General features: G+C 52.0%; 1 protein-coding gene across 1 annotated transcript in view; it reads right to left on the bottom strand.

The window, feature by feature from the left end:
* Positions 1-17,527, bottom strand: part of RPH3AL (rabphilin 3A like (without C2 domains)) — a 145,548-nt gene that overhangs the window by 73,133 nt on the left and 54,888 nt on the right. Inside the window, 2 exon segments of the mRNA XM_070562852.1 lie at positions 13,024-13,153; positions 15,980-16,123. Of these exon segments, the coding sequence (XP_070418953.1) occupies positions 13,024-13,153; positions 15,980-16,123 (274 nt within the window).

Below are 17,527 nucleotides of genomic sequence, written 5' to 3'. Positions count from 1 at the left end.
AAAATAAACTCAAAATGGATCAAAGACCTAAAGATTAGGCCTGAAACAATAAGTCTTCTAGAAGAGAATATAGGCAGTACACTCTTTGACATCAGTTTCAAAAGAATCTTTTCGGACACTATAACTCCTCAGATGAGGGAAACAATAGAAAGAATAAACAAATGGGACTTCATCAGACTAAAGAGTTTCTTCAAGGCAAGGGAAAACAGGATTGAAACAAAAAAACAGCCCACTAACTGGGAAAAAATATTTACAAGCTACTTATCCGACAAAGGATTAATCTCCATAATATACAAAGAACTCACACAGCTTAACAACAAAAAAACAAACAACCCGATCAAAAAATGGGCAGAGGACATGAACAGACATTTCTCCAAAGAAGATATACGAATGGCCAATAGACACATGAAAAGATGTTCATCATCGCTAATCATCAGGGAAATGCAAATCAAAACTACACTAAGATATCACCTTACACCCGTTAGACTGGCAAAAATATCCCAAACCAAGAGTGACAAATGTTGGAGAGGTTGTGGAGAAAAAGGAACCCTCATACACTGTTGGTGGGAATGCAAACTAGTGCAGCCACTATGGAAAACAGTATGGAGATTTCTCAAAAAGTTAAACATAGAAATACCCTATGACCCAGCCATCCCACTACTGGGTATCTATCCTAAGAACCTGAAATCAGCAATTCCAAGAGTCCCATGCACCCCTATGTTCATCACAGCATTATTTACAATAGCCAAGACGTGGAACCAACCTAAATGCTCAGAAACTGATGATTGGATAAAGAAGATATGGTATGTATACACAATGGAATACTACTCAGCCATAAAAAAGGACAAAATTGTTCCATTCGCATCAACATGGATAGACCTTGAGGGTATTACGTTAAGCGAAATAAGCCAGACAGAGAAAGACGAACTCTATATGACTCCACTTATAGGTGGAAGTCAACGTATAGACAAGGAGAACCGATCACTGGTTACCAGGAAAAAGGGGGGGTGGGGGAGGGCACAAAGAGTGAAGTGGTGTACCCACAACATGACTAACAGTAATGTACAACTGAAATCTCACAAGGTTGTAATCTATCATAATCTTAATAAAAAACCAAAACAAAACAAAACATTCTAGATCATGAAAACAGGCTTTGACCTGTGATCAAGTGCCACCCAGCTCTTGGGTCCCTGGTGCAGGAGAGGAACAGGGCATGGGCAGGGTCACCAGGATGCTTGGAGTGGGCTCCAGGGCACACAGCCCAGGAGGGGACAGGAGCTGTCACTTCTGGAAACACAGTCAGTGGTAAAGTCGGGGGTCCAGGCACTGGTAGAGCTGGGGTTCAGGGTAAAGCCCAAGGTGCGGCATGGTCAAGATGGGGCACAGAAGCCTGGAGCTCTTGGGGACTGTGCCAAAGACGGCCCCACCAGGGCCAATCCGGAGGATGGGGAGGTGCCTGCCTCACAGCTGGGGGGCGAGGCAGGGGAGAACCACCCCTCCCTGGAGGCCCAGCTCTCCCCGGGCTTCTCTGCCCCCCACCCCCACCCCACTGGGCAGCTTCCCTGGCATTTACGGGATCGCTCCTTCTCAGTGGGACTCCCCTCACACCTGAGTGACTTGAGCGCATACAGCAAGTGCCCAGTGACCAGTCTTAGCTCACTTATTGTACAGAGAGGCTGACACTTCAACAGCATGACACCCATACGGGGACAACAGGTCACAGAAATGTCTCTAGACAGGTCATTGAGGCAGGTTCAAGGGGAGAAGACAGCTGCCCCCACAATGCCCCATTTGGTGGGAATCTCCTCCTCACCCTGGATCCCTGCTCTCTCCCATGTCACTTCAGTCTCCCCCACGACATCCACCTCTGGGCTGATGTCCCACCAGGGCCCCTCTTCGGACCCCCATCCTGGAATCCAGCCCACAGACTACAGAGACCACGTGGCTTCCCCCAGGAACCTCAGCCCCACTTGCACCAACGTGCCCACCACCCCCTGGCCCAGCCCAGCCCTGCACGTCAGGACCCAGCACAGTGCAGCAGGTAGGCCTGGGCAAGGCCGTGGGACCCTACTACTGACTCCCCGTGGCCAGGCGAGGGCGTAACCTCCACATACTTGTTTCCTCACCTCCAAAGGGCGGATCACGGCCTCCCAGAGTGACAATTAAGTGGGCAGGGGCCTGGCCCTGAGTGAGCTCTGGATCCCTGGTAGCTTTTGTTATTTCTAACTTTTAATTATCTTTTGACTGTCCTTCCTGGTTGTTCTTGCCTGAATCCAGGCCCTTGTTATTGCTAATTGGATAATTCAGCATCTAACAGGCTCTCTCCAACCCACTACACACACCCTCCTCCAAATCTGCCTCTGGACTTAACCTCCCCAAAGGCCCACCTGATTCTCGTCCCCTGCTTAGCACCCTTTGATGGCTCTGCTGCCCATAGCTTGGTACCTGGGGCCCTTCAGGGTCCTCACTTCCTTCTCTCCCTCCCTCAGCCTGCCGCCTGCCCCTTGCCCCCTCCATCTTCTTTCCTCCCTCCCCCGTATCCCCAAACCACTAGCTATGCCCAAGGCCCACCACTCCACTCCCCTCGCTTCCTCGTCACCCTGCCTCTACAGAGCTGTGCCTCCTCCTGAAAGGCCCTCCCCCTTGGTGTCCACCCTTCCAGGCCCAGCCAAAGTCAGCTCCACTCTGCAGCCTCCGCACCTCTCCAGGTGCCAGCCCCGCCACCCCTCCCCTCCAGGATCACTCCAAGCATTCTGTCCAACAGCACTTCTCACACTGCGCTGCATTATCTGTCACCAGTGGTGAGCTCCAGAAGGACAGGGCTTGGCCGAAGGTGAGCTAAGTGGGTAGGGTCTCTAGAGGGCTGCAGGGACCGACCCAAAGACCCTAATGCTGGTCTCTCTCCAGGAAGCTCTGGGCCTTGTTGCCAGGAGGCCTCGAGGTTCCCGGAGCCGGCCCTGGCTCTCTGCAGCTCCTTACCTGCCTCTGACCCTGAGCTGAAGGTCAATGGCAAGACGGGGTGAGCAGAGAGGGCTCTGCACTGCACAAAGTGGCAAGAAAGAAGCTACTGTGGGAGAAGAAAAGGCATGCCCCAGGCACGTGGACAGCAAGAAAAGTGGGCCTTAATGGAGACATTCTGATCACCAGACTCCCAGCAGGGCAGATGTTCCAAGATGCTGCGTGGTGTCTGGTCCAATCCTCCCATCGTGGCAACAGCAGCCAAGTCAATGCCTGCCAAGCAGCCTGGGAGACACACGAGCAGCCAGGGCAGGCCCTGGGGGCAGACGAATTAAGTGACTTTTTCCGGGAATTTAGGAAACATCGGTAGCTGAATGAAAAAATCCATCTTGGTAATGAGGCACAAACACACGTCTTCTACATCTGAATTAGGTCAAGCAGGAGAAAGGACACGGCGAGGCCAATCTGGAGGCAGCTCAGATGAACCGGCTATTGCTCAGGGAGGCGGCTGCTTCTGTGGCCTCCAGGAAGGACAGAGCCTCTGAGGGCTGGGTTTGGAAAGGGAGTGGGGGACAGAGAGATACAGGTGACTTTCACGGCACCCCGATTCGGGAGGGAGGCCCTGAGAAAAACTGCCCCCTCCTAACCCTCAGGGCCCTGCCGCTGGGACTGTAAGGTGGTGCAGCTGCCATGGAGAACAGTGTGAAAATTACACACAGAACTACCACAGGACCCAGCAGTTCCACTTCTGGGTATACGCCCCAAAGAACGGAAAGCAGAGTCTCGAATAGATCCCGGCACACCCAAATTCATAGGCGCACTGTTCACAATGGCTAAAATATGGAAGCAACCTAAGCGTCCATCGACAGATGAATGGATTGACAAAATATTACATACACACAGTGGAATATTATTTGGCCTTAAAAAGAAGGAAATTCTGATCACTAATCATCATGGAAATGCAAATCAAAACTACACTAAAACACCACCTTACGCCTGTTAAAATGGCTATAATCACTAAGACTAAAAATAACAAATGTTGGAGAGGGTGTGGAGAGAAGGGAACCCTCATACACTGCTGGTGGGAATGCAAACTGGTGCAGCCACTATGGAAAACAGTCTGGAGATTTCTCAAAAAGTTAAAAATAGAAATACCATATAACCCAGCTATCCCACTACTGGGTATCTACCCAAGCAATCTAAAATCAACAACCCAAAGTAACATATGCACCCCTATGTTCATTGCAGCACTATTCACAATAGCCAAGACATGGAAGCAACCCAAGTGCCCACTGACTGATGATTGGATAAAGAAGATGTGGCATATATATACAATGGAATACTACTCAGCCATAAAAAAGACAAAATCATCCTGTTTGCAACAACATGGAAGGTCCTGGAGGGGATTATGCTAAGTGAAATAAGCCAGAGAGAGAAAGACAAACACCAAATGATTTCACTCGTATGTGGAATATAAACAAGCACATGGACAAAGAAAACAGTTCAGTGGTTACCAGGGGAAGGGGGGTGGTGGGTGGGCACAGGGGGTGAAGGGGAGTACTTATGTGGTGACAGACAAGAAATAATGTACAACTGAAACTTCACAATGATGTAAACTATTATGAACTCAAATGAAAAAACAAAGAAGGAAATTCTGATAGACTCTACCACATGGAGTGGCCTTGAAGACATTAAGGGAAAGAAGCCGGTCACGAAAAGACAAATACTGGATGACTCTGCTTCCCTGAGGCTCCTGGAGCAGTCAAACTCAGAGACGGAAAGCAGGATGGCGGGGGCCGGGGGCCAGGGCCGGTGGGAACGGGGTTATTGTTTAATGGGCATAGAGTTTCGGTTTTTCAAGAAAGTTCTGGCGATGATGGTGGTGATGGTAGGACAACAATGTGAATGTACTTAATGTCCCTGAACTGTATACTTAAAAATGGTTAAAATGGTATATTTTATGTTATGTACATTTCACCACAAGTTAAAGAATAAATAATTTCAGAAATTGCCTCCTATTTTGGGGGATCAAGCTATCCAAGGAGCGGGGTGGGGCAGCCCCCACTACGTAGGCTCAGTGCAGGCCAGGCTCCACAGTAAGAGGGGGTTGAGCTCGGGGTAGAGCATTTGCCAGGGGGGCCATTTGTGGGGCCTGCTCCCTCCCCGTGCCTCCCTGGCCTTCCTCCTGACTCTCACTTAAGCCTGACTCTGCCTGCCCAGTGGCTCATCCACGCCCCTCCCTCTGCCTGGGACACTTTCTGCCAGACCTGACTTTTTCTCATCATGGTCTCAGCTCAAATGTCACCTCCTCATTTTTGGACGCTGTGCGTCCACAATAAAACAGCTGCCTTCCCACTCCCTCCCCACTGGCTGTTACAGTGCCCGCCCTCTCAAACATTTGATGTTTTTGCCTACCACTTTCTGGAATGATTGCAGTTACTTGTTCTTGTCCACCGTGCTTTCTAGGTCATAAGCTTTATGCAGGTGAGGTAGTCCAGCAGCTACTGGCAAACCAGACTGCTTGGGTTCAAATCCTGACTCCACAATGAATTAGCTGAGTGACCTTGGGCAAAGTACTTAACCACTCTGTGCCTCAGTTTCCCCATCTATAAAAGAGGAATGATAATAGTTCTGACCCTGTAGGGCTGTTAGGAGGACCGAATGAGTGAACATGTGAAAAGCCTTAGAACAATGTCTGGCATAGTCAGTGAGAAAAATACCGGCTCTTATCACCAGTCGTGGTTGCGAGGGCAAGGCTGCCTCCTGTCTTGTTCAGCACAGAACCTCCGGGGCCCGGCACATAGTCAGCACCCAACAAAACGCTGTAGAGTGAGTGAAGGAAAAAATTCTGCAGAGAAACAAGCTCTGCATGAAATTCAACTTCCTTTGCAAGGATGGGCCTAGGGAGCTGAGCTGGCTCCAAAGGAGGTAAAAGGCCCCCAAGGGGGCTGCGCTGTTCTCTGCTGTCTCCCCCCATGGTGGTGAGGGCAGCCAGCCGGCACTGCGGGCACTGGACGGAGGACAGGTGGGAGCGTGCCTCCGGACAGGGCCATCTGGGTTCACTCGGGGTCCCCAAAGACATCTTCCAGGCAGATAGGGCGTCCACTCCTTCGCTTTAAAGCCTTTTCCTGTTTTTCTTTTTTTCTCCTGTTTCTTTCTTTCTTTCCTTTCTTATCTATTTATTTATTTTCTTCCTCCAAAATATTTACTATTTTACCTTTCAACATTTAAATCTGAAATCAATCTGGAACTGATTTTTGTGCCTAGTGTGAGCTAAGTCAAGACACGTTTTTTTCCATATCAATATCCAAATGACCTTGCATTATTTATTCAAAAGGCCATTCTCCTCCCACTGCCTATCAATGCCCCCTTTGTCACAAACTGGACTTTTTATTTTCTCTCATTTTTGTCACCGGTGTATAGAAGTACTGATTTTCTTGTAGGTATATTAAACCTGTATACAACAACCTTGCTAAATTCACCTACTAATTCTAACCACCTGTATTTAGACGCTTTCAGATTTTCCTGTTACATAGTCACGTCCTTCCTGGATGATGACAGTTTTAGCTACTCTTTCCCGATCTGTATGCCATACGTTTCTTTTTCTTGCCTGATTGCACTGGCTAGGCCTCCAGTATAATGTTGGATAGAATAGGTGATCAAGATGCATGGAACTTGTCTTATTCCTGATTTTATAAGAAAAGTTTTCAATATTTAGCCCCTGGGTATGATGTTTCTCCTCCTGGGTTCTTTAGGAAGATGTCCCTGCTTCTCAAGGACGGGAAAGCACGTGGCGTGACTGGTCTGGTCTGAAGGAATGGAGGGGCGCAGTGAACGCCCCGGGGGACCCAAGCAGGCCACACCACCTCAGCTGAGCCCCTGTTCTCCATCTGCGACGGGGGACAGCCTCACCTCCCCTGCTTCCCTTCCAGCTTTGTCCTTAGGACTAAAAAGGATGACTTTTGTGAAAGCGCTCTTATAAACTCTAAAGGACATCACAGGTAGGACAATGGCTCTGTGCTCACTGTTTGCAGGAGCGAGGATGGCCTGAGGGAGGGCGCAGGAGACCCTGAGCTGGGGTGTATGCGTGTGGTGTGGGTGCGTGTGGCACAGGGGAGGGCGACAAGAAGAGGCAAGGCTGGGCCACTTCAGGTCCTTCACCACCAGCTGAGACAGCCTGGGGCTGGGACCCTCGAGCAGGGATTGTCAAACCCCAGGAGACTCAGAATCCCCTGGAATGCTTGTTAGAGAAACACCGCTGCCCCCACCGCCCGAGTTTCTGTTCAGCAGGTGCTATGGACTAACTGTTTGTGTCCCCTCAGAAGTCACATGGTGAAGTTCTAACCCCCAGCAAGATGGTGTTTGGAGGTGACTAGAGTTCAATGAGGTCATGACGGTGGGGCCCTCACAATGGCATGACTGGCCCTAGGGTGACTGCCAGCTCACCTGCTGGGGGTCTGGGCTGACCCCAACAAGATATACCCCCTCAGAGCCGTGAGCAGGGCGGGGGACAGGGATCAGGTTCCAGCCAGGTCCCTTCCCTCCAGCGCTCCCCATCCTGGGCCAGCGATGCCTGACACCCCCCCATCTCTCCCCACCCCCGAGCTGGACTTCCCTCAGGGATTTGAGCCAAGTGCTGGCCTGCCTCATTCTCTTTCACCAGGACCCAGCACCCAATACCAAGACCACCAGTTCATGGGCAGGCTTCTCTGCTCCCACACCGTGGAATATATTTTGGCTGGGACCAGAGACAAATCTGATTGCTTCCCCCATGTGGCAACAATGCCATCCTGGGCTCAGGCAGGTTCTCCTGCAGCCCTGCCCAGCCTCCCCATCGTTGGTGAAGCAGGATGCTCAATTAAACTGAAAGCCGGTTGACTCAGATCCCAAGCAATTAGGAGTGCCAGGCCCCTCTAATTAACCAGCCGGGCCCTCTCCCTTCCCACCACAGCTCTCCAATAACGAGGGCAGGCAGCCTGCATGCAGGCCCAGCTACAGAGGGGGTGCTGCAACCAGGACCGGTACCAGGGGTTCCACCTGCGTGCTCATTGTGGCTGCCGAATGCTGCCAGGGCTCTTGCTGGGGCGGCTCCGTGTGTCCAGGAGCACCTGAGGACCTGCCCTCCAGGCCTGGATCTGGACACTTCCCATGTCAGAGATCCCCCAGCACCCCCTCTCTGCAGCCTGCCCACGCCCACACACCTCATGGGACCCAGGGCTGCAGGCCATTGCAAAAGGTGAGAAGGTAGAGAGTAAAGATGGGAATAAACAGGAGGCGCCCAGAAACTGGTGAGCCCAGAGGGCTCCTGATGCCCCCAATTAGGCCAGTACCATTAGAGCTCTCTCAGACCCTCAGGGATGCCTCCATAACCCCAATCATGACTGTCATTAATTATCCATAACCATTTAACCCCGCTCCCCAAAGGGATCTGTGTGTCTTTACACTGTGCCTGCACCAATAGGCATACAAAAAATATTTGTTGGATGAGTGAATGGATGACATCGTCCTCCCCTCCTGGACACCAGAGAGCCCTTGCAAGGGCTAAAGCTTTGCAGGGGGCTCTGAGGCTAAGACTGGGCCTCCCTCCTGATTCTCCAGGGACTCAGCTCCTAAGTGACCACCACCTGGCACAGTGGCCCCAGGACATTTGAACCTCTGTGACCATCTCCCAGGGGACTCGGGGCCCTATAGACCTGCCTGCTCTGCTCAAATGCAGCTTGGCCCTCAGAGAACTCCTTCTAACAAGCCCCATTTCCTTCCGAAAGATCTCAGCTCTACCCCACATCTTCCCATCCCCATCTCCCCTGTCCCTCCTCCAAGGTTCCCTTGATTCCAAGTCAAATCTGACATCCTCTCCTGTGTCCTTTCTTCTTTCAGCACATTCTCCCTGCCCTCAGGGCCTGCATCCTCACAGTCAAGTGCTGGCCCAGCCTGTCTCCATCTCTGCTGTGCTGCTCTCCCCCTCCTGGAATGCCCTTCGCTCTGCTCTCAGCCTCTCAGAAGCCTGCCCAGCCTTAAGAGCCAGCTCCTCCAGACAACCCTCCCGATTGCTCTCAGTCTTGGAAACCCTTGTCCCAGCCATAGTCAGCACCATTCTAGAGAATACTGTCTGGCCCATCAGGACCTGAGGGAAGTGACCATTCTGGACACCTCTCCTTCTGGATCCCCCTACTCCAAAATTAGCCCACAGTGCACTGAATAAGTGATTGAGTGTTAGGTTTATATGAGGAAGTTGCACAAAAACTGAGGGGTTCCCACTGGCTCAAGCCACGCAATGCTGGAGGGCTACACGGGCTTCTGGAGGCTTTTATATAAATTATGAAACATGCGGCCAACTCTGGGAACTCTGATTTTAAGTTCAAGAAGACATGAACTCTAATAAGGAAAATGCGGGGTGCTATGAGCTGAACTTTGTCCCATCAAAATTCTTATGTTGAAGCCCTGTTCCCCGGTGTGAGTACTTGGGGCCAGGGTGTTTAGTGAGTAATTAGGTTGAATGAGGTCATAAGGGTGGGGCCCTGATCCGATAGGACTGGCGTCCTTATTGGAAGTGGAGGAGACACCAGGGCTCTCTCCACCAAGTGTGGACACAGCGAGGAGGCGGCCGTCTGTGAGCCAGGAGGAGTGCTCTCACCAGACAGCGAACTGGCCAGCACCTTGACCTTGAACTTCCCAGCCAGCAGGACAATGAGAGATCCACTTCTGTTGCTGGAGCCGTCCAGGCTGCGGTATTTTGTTATGGCAGTCTCAGCTGACCAACACACGGATGTCACTAAACCTCTTCTGAGATATGTGGGAGGTCAGGCCATTCCTGATAACACATGGGAAGTCTGAACAGCTAGGACCTTGAAGTGGATTAATAATACTAGCCATGATACTAACAACAACAGGTACCCTTTACTGAGTGTTTGCAATGGACCTGACACTCTGCTAACAGCTCCCCCGTCTCAGCTCATTTACTCCTCGCACTCCCAATGATGGCATAAGCTTTACTATCCCATTTCCAGATGAAGACACGGAGGCCCAGAGAGGTTAAGTGACTTGCACAAGGTCACCACGCTGTGGCTGGGCTGACACTGTGATCCAAGGCCATGCGCATGGGAACAGCACTTAGAGGAAAGTCCAGGTGGACCGCCACCCCCTTGCCACGCAGGATGGACCAGGTGACCTCTTGCCCTGGCCCATTTGCAGTCCAGGACCCCCTTTCCTTCCTAGGACCCTTTAGCACCATCTCTTGTCCTTTCCAGTCTGCTGAGAACACACTGAAGAGACTGATTCTCTTAGCGTATAGCCCCATCCCTATGTTGCCTTGTCCCCAACCCCATCGTCTCCCAGTGACAGCCATGGCCTCCTCACTTGTCTCCTCCTTTCACTCCATGTCCCCCTGCAAGCCACTCCCCAGACGGCAGCTAAGCTCATCTCTGAAAAACACAAATCAGATCACGTCACACTCCTGCTTAAAACGCTCCACTGGCGTCCCATTAAACCAGAATCAAATCTCCACTCCTGACCTTGACCCGTGAAGCTCTATGTGACCAGCTGTGCCCACCTCTCGCTCCCTCTTCCCCAGATGCCTTTCTTAGTTCCTTGAATGTGCCCAGCTGGTTTGTGCCTCAGGGCCTTCGTGCTTGCTATTCCCTCTGCCTGGAACACTTTTCCACCTGGATCTTTCCAGGGCTGGTTCCTGCTTGTGTCTGGGTCTGAGCTCAGAGGGGCCCTCCCAGTCATTCTCTATCCCACTGCCCTGTTTTAATTCACTACAGAGCCCTCAGTTTACTAGACATTATTTTGTATTTGTTTGTTTGTTGTCTCTCTTCTCCCAACCCTGGAAAATAATCTCCGTGAGAGCAAGGACTTTATCTTGTTCACAGTATCCCCAGCACCTCGAACAGGGCCTGCACACAGTGGGCCCTCTACTATTCACAGAGTGAATGAATGAATGAATGACACAATCTTCTCAAGGATGGATGAAGGAAACCCCCAAATGCCCATCATTCGGCTGTGGCCCCAGCCAGCACCCTCTCCTCCCACTTTTACCCAGGAACAAGTCCCCTCAGAAGCTCAAAGGGCTCCTCACCTCACCACCCAAGCCAGGACCTAGTCCTCAGTCTGCTGCAAAATAAGAACAATTTCTAACGTCCTGCGGACCAGCCCAGCGCTCCAGGGTACCGGGGTGGGGGCGGGAGCGGGGGAGGGTGGCAAGACTGCCTGGAAGAGCCTTTCCCCCACCCCCACCCCCAGCTGAGGTCCTCCCCTGAGAGGGCCACTGTTGCCTAGGAAACGGCTCTCCAAGGAGCGGCTGGCATTAACCCTTCAGCCGCCAGAGGCAGCAGTCTGCCTCTGTGACGAGGCGCTAGACATTTCCAATGAAAGGAAATGTGGTTCTGCCCCATCTTCGTGGCCCTGCAGACCTGGACATTTACAGCAGTTGTGGGGTGGAGGGGCAGACAGAGGGAACAGGCTGCTGGGCCCATGCTCCAAGGCAGGAGCCACACAATATAACCCCACCTGCCCAGGTATGGGGAGCAAGACATTCCCGAGTCCCCGGGCCCACTACCCATGCTGGTATCTAGTCCACGGCCCATGGAAGGCTTGAGGAGGAGCTGACACACGATGCCCACCCTCCCTGATACCCAGGCGCCCGCCCACCTCCACTGTTCTTGGACCCTTCACCAGTTAATCTACATTCCTCAGCCCGGTTCCTCACAGGTCAGAGAGCAGGGGAGGAAAATGGAAATCCTGGCTTATCTGACGTCATGGCTTTCCATTTAGTTAGGCAGATTCACCTTTCTGCGCCTTGGTTCTCTCACCCAGCTTTTGAATGCCATGAAAATGCCTTTGTCAAGACTGCCAGTGGCCTCCGTGTGGCCAGGTCCACGCCAACTTCTTTGACTTCCCTGGATTTTACAGTCCTCTCAACTCTTAATGCCCCACCCCCAGTCTTCTATCCCCTGTGATTTCTTCTCAGAATTTACTACTTCCTGAAATCTTATTTATTTGATCATTGCTTGTTTTCGGTTCCCTCACTCAATGTAATCTCAAGAGAGAAGGTTCCTTCTCTGTCTTGTTCACAATAACTCCAGGCTTCAAAGAGTGACTGGCACATGGAAGTTACTGGAGGATGGGTTCCAGTAAAACTAGAGTGAAAAACAAAAAAAGACTTGGTCTCTTGGGAACAGTGTCTCTAAACTAGGAGGGCAGAAAAAGGAAGTCCCATGATGACAGCTGTGCAGCAACCAGTCTAAGCTGGAGCAGAAATAAGAATCTAGAAGGGTTTCTGGCAGGGAAAAAAAATGCAGGCTCCATGCAATGGAGAGCAAAGTTGAGATGCTAAATAATTTTTTTTTTGAGATGTTAAATAATCTTGAGGATTGGAAGGCATGTTTTTCTTTGGTCAACAAGAAAAAGAAAGGCAATTAGAAACTCTAGGGAAAACAAAAAGTTATTTAGAAAAGCATTGGACTCAATATGAAACAATTTAATATGTGGCACAATTTAGAACAATTTCTCCAGTATAAGAAAAGGAGAAAATCCATTTGACCTTGCTGCCAAATCACCGTCATTTGAGAGGCCAAGGCCCAAGAGGCAGGCCAACAGAATAGAAAGTACAATCCTAGCACACTGTTTGGCCCTGAGGAGAACTGTATTTACTTAATACCAACTAACAACATTTATTGAGTATTTAATGTGCCAGACGAGGTTTTAAGAGCTTTGCATAGAATAGTTAATCCTCACAACTCTCTAAGATACATATGATCATCATCCTTATTTTACAAATGAGGCATGACACGTTAGCAAGTTTCCTGAGGTCACACGGCTAGGGGGAGAGCTGAATTCACATCCAGGCCTATGAGACCCAGAGGCAGCCATAGAAACCAGGCCATTTGACCTTCAGGCCCCCATCCTTCTTGCCAAGAAGCACAGGATACCATGTGCGCCCACATACACGCACAAACACACACATACAACACACACTCCTGGGAGGCAGGATGCAAAGCCACAGAGCAGCAGCAGAGCTGGTCCAGGCTGGGTAGCCAGAGTGGCAGGGCCAGAACAGGGCCTTACCTTCCGACAGTCCTTGCAGAAGACCGACGAGCTTCCCAGGAAGCCCAGCACCTCCCCGCAGAGCAGACACTGGGAGAGGCCGTTCCCCATCACGTTCCGCCTCATGGTCTCCAGCCGCTCCACCAGCCGCCTGCAACACAGGACTCGAGTCAGATGGAACGTGCTTTCTGTCTCCAACCCAACCACTGCCCAGCCACGGTTGCCATGGGGCCCCAACACTAAACCATGCCCCATGTGCTGTTCCCTAGCCTAGGGTACTGTTCCCTGCCCCACCCCTTCCTCTGGCTAACATCATTTATTCACTCACCAACTATTAATTGAGGACCTATGAAGTGCCAGACAATGGGAATATTGTGACAAGCAAGCCAGAGACAGACATGGTCCCTACTCTCACGGAACTTACATTCAATAAAGGAAGAAAGCCCAGAAACAAGCAAACTGACTTCAAACAGGGGGAAGTGCTAGGAAATAAACAGGAGGAGGAAGATTGAGGGAGACAGGGGCATGTTGAAGGTGATCAGTGAAAGCCCCCTGAGAACATCTGAGCTGTCAGCCAAAGGCTGACAAGGACCAAACCACATGAAGAGCTGGGGGTGGGGGGGAGCATTCCAGGCAGAGGGGACAGCAAGTGCAAAGGCCCAGGGGTGAGAAAGGGTTTGCACATCAGAACAGTCAGAAGGCCAGTGTGGCTACTCCCTCATGAGCGAGCAGGAGCCTGGGATAAAAGGAGGCTGGAGGGGCGAGGAGAGGCTGGATTACATGGATTTTTGTAGGTCACAAAATGGAGTTTGGATTATTTTCAAAGATCGACGTGAAGTTATTGAAGAGCCTTATGTGGAGGAGTGATTTGATCCGAGTGACATTTTTAAAAGCTCACTCTGCTGCTGTGCAAAGTCAGGATTGCGGGGGGAGTGCAGATGAGGAAGCCGGGGGGGGGGGGGGGGACGGGGGGACGGGGAGGGGGGTTGTCCAGGGAGGGGGGATGGAGCATGGGACAGGCTGGATTTCAGAGGCAGCATTGATGGAATTAGGGTGAGGGGGGTAAGAGAGAGATCCAGGATGACGTGGAAGCTTTTGGTTTGAGCAACGGGGTGGGCAGAGAAGCTGGAGGAAGAAAGAGAAAGAGGTCCCCCCTGAACCTGCAGATGCCGAGGTCCAGGAACATCCCCCGAGCCCCGCTAAGCGTGGGGTAGGTGCCTCTCCTCGGGGTCTTACGGCCCCTCCGCCCACTGTGACCTCCGTTTCATGACAACCTGTAAGACTACAACCTCCACAAGACTGGCAGCCACTTCTGTTTTGTTGTCCACTTTATCTCAAGTGCCCAGTGGACTCTCGGTGAAAATTCTTGAATGAATGAAGGACAGTGTGGGGGTACAATATCTTCTCTAATTCTCACAACCCCTCAGTGAGAAGGATGCTATTTTCCCGTATTTTAAAGATGAGAAGACTGAGGCTCAGAGATGTGAAGTCACTTGCCAAGATCACACAGCTCCTAAGAGGTGGAGCAGGGCCATGCCCAGTCCCCCTCCACCGCCCCCCCCAGCTCATGGCAGCCCACGCTCTCCCCTAGGTGATCAGGCTCTGCCTGGGGGCCAAAGAAGAAGAGACTGGGCTGAGGCTGCCTCTACCCATGTGCCCTCCAGCAAGCACCCCTGACTTCCACAGGGGTCACTGTCCCTCCCCCAGGGACCTGCAGGGCCCCATGGGCAAACCCAGCTTCAGCTCTGGCCTGACACTTGCCTCGGGGACCCCCCCGTCAATATGACCCTGTGCCTCCTAACTCACGGAAACCCCCGGGATGCACCTCCTTCTTCAGAGATGATTAACCTGAGGCCCTGCCTTCCGGGTCACTCCACACCCCTGCCAAACCCAGTGCTCACAGTGAGGACAGACAATGGGAACAGCACAGGGAAGGAAAAACAGCAGCCCAGCGGGCGAGGGGGGCACAAATGCTTCCCACTCTGGGGAGCCCATGTGAAACACACCCACCGGCTCCCAGCATGCCCTCTTGGGGGAGCCCCAGGGATGCAGCGCTGGCCTGTCAATTACCAGCGCAGGCACATTCAGGTCTGGAGGGGGCTCTGCAGGGCCCTAGGGCTGGGTCTGTAAGAGGGCGGGGCCACAGCCAGGTTGGGGGTGGGGAGGCAAATGACAGGAAAAGACAACTGGTCTGTCTAATGTAAACCCTTTTTGTAATAACATGATAACAATATGCCAGTATTATTGAAGCGCAGGCGGCAAACTCTGGACAGCAGTGGTCTGTGTAGTGGGGCCTTCACTTTCTAGAACTGTGCATTTCTGCAGTGTCTGACTTTTTCAAATGATGATTTATTTAATAGAAAAAGATAAACAGAAGAAGAACAAGGAGACCAGAATCAAATTAATTCCTGCCCGATGCAATGCACGGCACATGCGTTTTCCTCCTCTGGCGCTCTGCTGCGTTTTTCACATTGCCTAGGAAGTATGAATCGCTTTTGTAATTAAACAAACAACAAAAGACACAACGAAGCTGTCTGAAGACTGTGTAGGAGTCAGCGCTGGATGCCAGAGGCCAGGAGAAGAGCTCAGAACAAGCTGAGCGCAGCTCCTGTTGGAGTCTTTGATGGGACCACCCACTGCTCAGGCTCGACTTGAATTCCTGCCCGGCTGAACCACACGACCCTTCTGTGTGCAGAGCTCCACAGCCGCTGGCGCGTTTCGACACACTCGTTCATCCTCCCCCACCCCGGGGCCCACACACCAGCCGCTACCCACACCTCACAGAGGGGTACTGTGCAGCTTCAATGGGCCGGGTTACACGTCTACACTGCAGGTGTGTCCAGGCAGAGCTGACTCACTCGCAGTGGCGAGAAGCCAGCACTAGGCTGCCCGACTCCCCACCGGCCGACCTGGTGCTAGGCGCCCTCGCTCTCCCCTCACTCATCGCCCTCCCGCCCAGCTGGGGAGCAGCCCTCACCCGATCCTGTGCTGCTCCATGACGTCTAGCCGCTCGGCCCTCTGGATGACCTGCAGGATGGCCTCCAGCTCAGCCGGGCTGAGGCACTGGCTCTTCCTCTGCTTCTCCGTCTGGTAGGTGTGCACAGACCAGCCCGTCTGCAGCCTCGAGAGAGATCACAGATGCCTTGAGGGCACGCCCGCCACATCCACAAAGCCCCCCTGAGAAGAGTCTGGGGACAGCCCAGCTGCTGGGTGCCGGGGGCAAGGGGTTCAGGGAAGAGGGCAGACATCAGGCTCCAAGCCGGTTCTGCCACCCACCAGCTACCCGGCTCCGCAAAGACGCGGCAGCACCTTAGCAGCTTGGGGAGCAGGGGCAAATGCACCGCTGTGCAAATGGAGAAGGCCACTGCCACAGCGCGTGCGGTTTCGAGGGAGAAGCATGGAAGACTATCAAGAGAGGAATGAAAACCTAGATCTGAGTCATACAAGAAAGTGAGACGGATTTACGATGGGAGAGGAGAGAATGGTAATCAGGTTAAAATCGAAACTTGAGGATAAAAGGAGACTCACACTTTGAAAACTAGAGGTTCCAGGCCAGGAGGGCATAAGAGCTGCACAAGAGGAGGGGTGGCGAGGACAGGCAGGACGGCACGGTGTGGGGCTCAGGCGTCTCCACTCCCCTGGGTTGCGGAAGTGACACCTCCTGAGGCTGTGACCAGGGACTAAAGGGAAGAACTCAAAGCCTTCCTGTTTTTCTAGATGGGGAGAGAGTGGCGGCAGCAGACCAAGCCCCAGACTCCCTGCCCTGGGTCCCAGCTTCTCCGACACATTGTGTCAAGTGCTAGGAACACCGAGATGGACAAGATGGCAAAGTCACCACCTTGGAGAACTACAATATGCTGGGGAAACAGATGCCCAATCAATTACACAAATATGTATTCAATGAAAAACTATAAGAGCTATTCATTCAATGCGTTTGCACTGAGCATCCACTGTGATGGGCTCATTCGGTGCTGGGACATGCCGCTGGGTGGGACACACAGGTGAGCGTCAGGAGGACATACGAAAAAGGGGAGCTGTCTTAGTCTGGGGGTGCGGTTCGAGAAGGGCTTCCCTAAGGAAACGACAAGATTCTCTGATGCAAGACACAGAGTAGGAAGATGAGGACGTGGATGCCTTCCTGGTGGTTCCCTGACACAACATGGACACTGGTGGTCTCCCGTCACTGTGCCATCAAGCTATTGCGGCCAACAGCTCTTGCATGGCCAGCACTGTGTTAAGTTAGGAGAGCTACAAAGCACATCCTTTCTCTGTCCGGACAGAGGGCTGGTGGAGGTGATGGACTCAGACCCTGGAATCTACTCGAAGGTCTTATCTATCGGCTCTGTCCCTTCCCAGGTGTGAGAATGTGGGCAGCTGTTCATCCTTGCTTTCCTGAGCTGTCTCTTTAAGGGACACCATGAGGATTAAATGAGGCTCAAGTATAAAGTGCTTTGCATATAGAAGTGCCTGATTGCTTAATAAGTGGTAGTTAATGATGATACTACAATTATCAGGGGTGGAACCA

This window comes from Equus przewalskii, chromosome 10 (assembly GCF_037783145.1).
Source record: "Equus przewalskii isolate Varuska chromosome 10, EquPr2, whole genome shotgun sequence".
Classification (NCBI taxonomy): domain Eukaryota; kingdom Metazoa; phylum Chordata; class Mammalia; order Perissodactyla; family Equidae; genus Equus; species Equus przewalskii.
The sequence above is the reverse complement of the archived record's forward strand: the minus strand, read 5'-3'. Positions and strand labels throughout refer to the sequence as shown.